This window comes from Charadrius vociferus, unplaced genomic scaffold (assembly GCF_000708025.1).
Source record: "Charadrius vociferus isolate BGI_N301 unplaced genomic scaffold, ASM70802v2 scaffold41, whole genome shotgun sequence".
NCBI classification, from domain to species: domain Eukaryota; kingdom Metazoa; phylum Chordata; class Aves; order Charadriiformes; family Charadriidae; genus Charadrius; species Charadrius vociferus.
Genome location: NW_009647013.1, coordinates 783,558 through 791,022, shown reverse-complemented (window position 1 = coordinate 791,022; position 7,465 = coordinate 783,558). Strand labels below are relative to the sequence as shown.

Sequence of the window (7,465 nt, the reverse complement as noted above, 5' to 3'; positions counted from 1 at the left end):
CCAGAACACGGGCAACGCTCACCCTCTATCTAATGCTATACCAGAGAGTGATTCCAACTGCTTCTCCCTCTCCCTGCTCGCACCCCACCCCGGCACCTCTGATAACACACCACCCAAGTGCACCACGGTGTCATCCAACCCCCCTCAGACCTTCTGCACGCAAAGAAGGACTATACAAGTGCTGAGGGACGTGGTTTAGTGGTGGGCTTGTCAGTGTTAGGTTAATGATTGGACTGGATGATCTTACAGGTCTTTTCCAATCTCAGAGATTCTGTGATTCTGTGAAAGATAATCGCTAAATTGTACAACAGGTTGGTCTCAAAACGGGGCTCAAACATTCCTTTGTGAGTATTCCTCCTTTTTCTTTATCTATGCAAACATTCAATAGAGTAAAGAACAGAATATCACAAAAAAAACCCCATACAGAGAATGAGATGGTTCAGGGAATTGGTAATGTAATTAGCTTAATCCATCTTGGTTCAGTAGTGATTGAAAGTCATCACCGTCTAGCAGCTGTCTGATGACCTCTGTAAAACGTATTAATTGATCTATTCAGTTCCTTGAGGACTTGCATTCACACCACAGCCCCCATTAACCATTACTATTTTTGGCAGCAGCTGCATGGAAGATAAAGGTCTTCAAGGGTCCTAAAGGCCTGATCCTTGTGCTGCTTCAGCCCCGTAGAAGTCTGAGACACTGGCAAAGGGGGAGCAAGAAAAGGAGTTTTCCTTTTCCTTCGAATGAAAATAAGGGCTTCAGGACTCCAGGATTCTCCTCCCATTTCAGCATCGCACTCCAATTTCGGTACAGCTCTCCCCGGCACGATGGAGGCCCCGTGTTTTACTTTCCTCCCCTGTTTTCCCTGTTCTTCTTTGGATAAAAGGGTCTACGAAAAATTCCTCGCCTCTTACACTCGCTTGCCAAAAAACTGAGGCAGAACACAATTAGCTAACCAGTTCATTTATTCAGTGGATTTCTTTGAGTAAATAAGACATTGCAGAGCCAACACAACATACTTCAAAGAGCTTCAATTAGAGGAAATGAGCACTTCACATTGTGACTAAAGGACACACTAGAGGAGAACGGCATTTTCATCAGGGTATGTTAGATCTACAGTGATAATCTAACTAAACGCCTTTCTTCTAATTATGGAACAACTCCAAAAAGTCAGGCTGTATGTATTTTCCCCACAGGGACACAGATAAAACATCCTGACATCTTCCAGTACCAGGTCTTTAGCTAAATCCAGTATCAGCTATGAAACAGTAAGTGAAGTACTGCAAATAAAAGACAGATTACAACATACAGTAACTTGGGCCTCTCTCATTTGCCTACTGGGGAGCAAACTAAATTAAAAGATGAATGTGAAAAATCAGCTTTTTAAGAAAAAGAAAGCAAGAAATAGGTTTTCCATCCCCACTTCAGATTAGGGCAGAGCATTTAAATAAGTACCCTGCGTGCATCACGAGTGCACCCACTAACTGCCTATTTTGAATAGCCACAAGACAGCGTTGTACCGGTGATTTTAGGACTTGTTAAAACGCCAAACGAATTCAGGGATACGGGGGATTAAATCCCGACCTTATTAAAGTTAATGTGCAATTCGCCAGCAGCTTCAAAAGGGTCTATTTCATCTTCTGTTTTTCAAACATTCTGCATTACTCAGGACACTTGTGAAGCGGCCGATTGAAGCACACAGTGAAAGTCGAAAGACCTTGATCAGCTCCGACTTACACGATCCCGGTTCAGTAAAGTATTTTATTGCTTCATACCTACATCTCCCCATCAGTACGGTGAAAATAACATTCGTATAAAACACCAAGATCCACCAAAGAAAACGTCCTGAGGTGTGTGGCACTACTCCTGTCATTTCACACCTTCTCTCACACCGGAGCGCTTCGGTGATAATGAGGTTCACGAACACTCAGGATAAACACAGTATTAAGCCTCTCTGACAGTTACAAAACACCCTGGAAGATGTATTCTCCTCCAACCAGCCATCAGCATCTCTTTTTTTAAAAAAAAAAAAAAATAATAAATATGTATTTAGCTTGGTTTCCTGAAGGAGAAAGGCTTCTACAGTTTTTGTCAGTGACATCTCTCCCGTGCTCACCCGACTCATTAAACTGATTATTTTAAGCATGTGACAGACTAAAAAAACCTCCAGTCCCTTATGTTTCCGCAAAACCTGGTGGTAGGGAACAGAGATCCCAAACAGCGGTCCTAATAAGGAAGGGCATAGACAGCCCAGTCTTTTTTTGGTGGTGTTTGTCAGAGAACCCGAATGCACACACCGAAAGGTCAGTCAGAATGCAGAGAGCGCGGGACAAGTTGCCGTCCCGACAAGCTGAATCTGAAAGGATTTTGGAAATAGAGCCTGAAATGCAAGATGTGAAGGATGGAGGACTCGTGGCAGCAGGCCGGAGGGAGAAGGTAAGGCCCCAGGGCAGCAACGGAGAAAGGGAAAAAAGCTGCTGTCCTCAGTGAAGCAGCGTTGGGAACAGGTCACAAGTGGTTTTAGAAATCTGGCTTTGTTCATTATTCCGTAACGGAGTCACACAATGGCCCCGAAAGCAATTTAGATCAAAGTAATAGCTTTTGGACTTTGCACTGGAGGTGTAAAAATCTGTAATCACCACGAACAAGTTTCAGATAACATAAGCCAGTCAGTAAGAAAACAGTTATTCCACTGGAACATAATAACTGACAACCGGATGACAGCTGGATGGAGGCTGCCGCTCTTGACAGAAGAAATCACAGTCAAGCTCAGGCAAATCAGCGCACCAAGCAGAGAGTTTTCCAGCCCCGTGTTCCTTAGGAGAAGACCTGCTAAGCTGCAAACTCACGCGGACCTCTAAGAATAAACGTGTTTGGTTTAGATCCTACGCTGTGCTGACAACACCATGAACAAACGGGTCATTGTGTCTATAGTGGAAACGAAGAGGAAGAAGGAGATGTGCAGGGAGAAGAAGTGGGAGTTTTGCTTTTAATAATGCTTCTATGAGTTATGGGAAAAGTCTGGGGGAGTATCAAGTAGAAATTTCCCGTAAGCCATGGTTTGCCGCCTTCATCAGCATCACATCCTTCTCAGAGTTCAGCTACAGCCACCAGTTTCTCACAGCAAGAAGATCTGAAGAGAGGATCTCCTGGTCACTGAAACCGTGTCTCAGTTACTACAGACTGATCGATCACAATCCCATTCACAAACCTAATCAAGCTTCACGGTACTCACATTTAGCTTCTTTTCCTCTTTGGTAACTGTGGAAACCTACTCCAGAATCTCAGACCTGGCCGAAAATTCCCATCTTCCTGCCCCATTTTCTGCAAGGCTACTTCTTATTTTCTTGTTTTCTGTTCCTATTTCTTATAAGGTTATTTCTCTCATAGGTTTGCAGAGGTCATTTATGTCCACATCTATCCTTTAAACAAAAGACTGATGCTCCTCTGCACATATTTCCACAGTTCATTTTCTTGAAGATGGGGATTATTGCAGATAAGGTCTTACCAAAGCCTTGTCTGGCTGCTGCATTAATACTTTCACGTCTAAGAAGAGTTACCTTGAAAAACAAATGCTTTTCACGGCTGCATCCGCCAGCGGCTCATTCATATTACAGACCAAGATGTTAAGAACTTTTCCTCCTCTGCTGTTTTCACATGGTGCTCTCATGGTTCGCAGCAAAACCCCCTCTGACTTCCCCGAACTGCATTTCATCCCATCCCTATCACTCCAGCTTCCCCATCACCACATCCTCCTTGTGCATCCTCTCTTTCAATGATGCTTCCCAGCCCTGCAAGGTTTCCTCAATGCCCTACTACTTTTTGTGTCGCTGTAAATAAATACAATTTTGAGCAAGATTACGTTTTTGATAGATGTTGAGAAACTCCGCTAACAATCCTGAGTCCACACTTTCTTTGTCAAAGCCACCTAGTGTTTCGTGCCTTCAGCCACTTCCTTCTCTACCGCGTTTCTCTGCTTACCTCTGCTCCATCATATTTGGGATTGGGCACAAAATCAAATCACAGGATGGTTTAAGTTGGAAGGGACCTTGAAGACCATCGAGTTCCAACCCCCCTGCCCTGGGCAGGGACACCTCCCACCAGCCCAGGTTGCCCAAGGCCACCTCCAGCCTGGCCTTGAACACCTCCAGGGATGGGGCAACCACAGCTTCTCGGGGCAACCTGCCCCAGGGGCTCACCAAACTCACAGGAAACAATTTCTTCCTAATATCTAATCTAGATCTGCCCTCTCGCAGTTTGAAACCATTCCCCCTCATCCTATCACTACATGCCCTTGTAAAAAGTCCCCCCCCCACCCCGGCTCTCCTGGAGCCCCTTTGGGCACTGGAAGGGGGTCTGAGGTCTCCCCAGCGCCTTCTCTTCTCAAGGATGAACAACCCCAACTCTCTCAGCCTTAGAGAAGTCCAGGCAGGTGAGGTCTAATGCACAGGGCTTTCTCATTCTGCACGCTCTCGGAGAGCTCGGCATTGCCACCGTTTCCAGCTCACATAAGCTGGAAGCCAACTGAGTATTGTCTACACATGCAAAAACAGGCAAGTACGCTCCAGCCTCCCTTCCTAACATCAGACAGATGTAGGAGATAACAGAAGAAAAATAACCCAAGGAAGACCTTACGCTGAAAATACAGTGCTAAACGGAAGTATTATCTATCGTCCTGGGAGGTGAGTGCCGGAAATAACAGCATGACCATCGTACGTTTATGAAAACCCGGCAACACCCACGGGGAAAGAAAGGCAGTCTCTATAGCCAAAAAAAAAAAAAAAAAGACACACCTCACAGCTCCTGCAATAAATATAGGAAACTTCACCCACAGTCAAGAGGCAATTATCCATCAACATCACTGAAGTACTACGTGTGCCACATCCTATGCTCTTGTCTGACTGGCAACGAGAGCCAGGCCTCCAGAAATCTTGAAGTTTCTGGCTGCATTAGAGCGGCAGTTCAATTTAAACAGCTGCTCATTCTACTCGGCATTTCCCATTCTGAAGAGATAGGAAGCAGTTTGAAAAATCTGTAGTGCATTAACGATTAAGGCTGAAAAATAATAAAAGGCTGAGTCAGACCTTGCTGTAATTAAAGCAAGAATCCCTCCAAGTGCAATAAATCAATATATAAGGTCCACCGCAGAAAATTACCTTTGAACACGGTACACACGTGTCCATGGTGGGACAAGGGCCAGGATTCTGGCCACCAGATCCACCAGAGTGCTGGGGGGGTAGCTCTTGTATCTTCCAGTCTTCCAGAGCTCGTACAGACCAGTGCCACGGATCACCAGCGTCGGATAGAGCTTCATGCCGTCTGGGCGAAAAGCAGGATTCTCAAAAAACTCCTGCAAAGGTGAAACCAAAAAAAGCAAGTCAGTGCAAAACAAACTACAATTCCTGGGGCTTCAGTGCCCCAACAAAACTAGTTTCAAGACAGGTTTTGTAAAAGACAATTGTAAGTACGTTTAAAGAATTACTGGCGTACATTGAGTTGCCGGTATTTATCCGTTTACGACATTTTTTGAAATGAAAAGAGCATGTTCTAGATTTAAAGAGAAGCCCACTAAAGAAAAAAAATCCACATGACAATGCTACGAGTCAAATCTGTACATTACTTCTACCTTTCAGCATGAATTCAATAGATATCGCACCATTTATTGTAACAGACTCTGCTCAGAATTAGAACAATAGAAATGAGTGTACTTATCTTCAATCTCAGCAGACCACATTTAGAGATTAATCAATGTGTCTGGGACACATCATTTGAATAGCAATGAAGAAAAACAGATTTATTCGACAACGATGTTCTGAACAATCCTGGAGAACGGGAGGACAAAATGTATCTCCTGCTAACTTCTATGACTAAATCCCAGCGCAGAACTGCAAATTGAGCAGCGCCAGCTCAGGCTACACAACAATCACCTTGGGTTTTTTGCAGATTCTATTTCAGTAATGACAATTAAAATAAAATCGCTTACAAAAAATCAAAAATGAGGCAAGGCACCCTGAACCAAGCTACCATTAAACTGACTTAAGCGACGACACGGCTCTCATTACAACAGAATCTATGGGCCAAACCTAATATCCGATTAGACTGTTGCACACTTGAAATCCACCGCTTGATCCCTCTCCAGCATGGGATTCTCTTCGTAGTAAAAAAAAAAATCACCAGGTAGTTAAGCTGGGTTAATGGCAGGCTATTGCGGTCCCACCAGTTGCCGCGCTAGCTTTAGGACTCACCAGCACTCTGCTGAAGGGCTTCGCCACATTCAGGTGGTTCAGACCCACTCAGACATTTTGCCACGTTTCCCACCACCGCTGTGTGTTAAAGCAGCTCCTGGAGCGCTTCCAGTTGGAATAAAGGGCCATCGGCAGCCTGCTGGGAGCAGGACCTGCCCAGCTGGGCGGCACTAAGCGGCTCCGTTGGCTCCCTGGGTTTCACAAACCCACACTTCAACACGGTAAAAAAACAGCAAATGGTCTGCTGCTAGCTTAAGGACACCAAAATGGGTCTGCACAGACTCGAATGCAGCGCAAGGACGGGAAGAGGCGAGCAAGGTCAGGGAAACGGCAGGACCACGTCAGCCCAGGTGGTTTCTGGCAGAGTCTCTGTCTGAGCCCGGGACCGGCTCCAGCAGCCCCTGCCCCGCACACCCACGCTCCCGTGCCACCCTGCCCGCCGCGCAGCTACCCAGAAAAACCGACCAGAAAGATAATCGTGCTGAAAAAAGAAACCAGTTCCCAAAAAAAAAAAAAAAAAATCTCTTCCAGGCAGAGCAGACCTCCTGAGCCATTTATCCACATCCTCACTAACGGAGAGATGGGGACAATTGAGCTTAGGAGACAAAAGCGTGGATGAAGTCCACGCTGCTGCTGCAAAATTAACTGTCAAATCCTGCATTCATGGTCTGATGAAGCTTCAGTCATCACCATCCCAGCAGCACCACTGCCTTAAGCAGCAGTGAGTCCCAGCTGGCCCCATTAAGAAAAAAACAACACAAGGGGGAGGTACCGGTTTTAAAATTTTGCAGGGTTGTTTTAACCGGGATCAACTTCGACAAATGGACCACTCGGTGGATAAAGAACTGGCTGGACGGTCGCACTCAGAGTTGCAGAGTCCATCTCGACGTTCAAGTGGAGAGCAGTGATGAGTGGTGTTCCTCAGGGGTCGGTACTGGGACCTGTACTGTTCAACATCTTTGTCGTGGACATGGACAGTGGGGTCGAGTGCACCCTCAGCAGGTTTGCCGATCACACCAAGCTGTGTGGTGAGGTAGACACGCTGGAGGGGAGGGATGCCATCCAGAGGGACCTGGACAGGCTGGAGAGGTGGGCCCAAGCCAACCTCATGCAGTTCAACAAGGCCAAGTGCAAGGTCCTACAGCTGGGTCAGGGCAATCCCAGGCACAACTCCAGGCTGGGAGGGGAATGGCTGGAGAGCAGCCCTGAGGAGAAGGCCCTGG

At 46.2% G+C, this 7,465-nt stretch overlaps 1 protein-coding gene across 1 annotated transcript in view; it reads right to left on the bottom strand.

Annotated features, from left to right (window-relative positions):
• The window catches only part of ELP3 (elongator acetyltransferase complex subunit 3), a 103,722-nt gene that overhangs the window by 41,508 nt on the left and 54,749 nt on the right, over window positions 1–7,465 (bottom strand). The window contains exon 10 of the mRNA XM_009895442.1: window positions 5,154–5,347. Coding sequence (XP_009893744.1) covers window positions 5,154–5,347 — 194 coding nt within the window. The remainder of the gene's footprint in view (window positions 1–5,153; window positions 5,348–7,465) is intronic.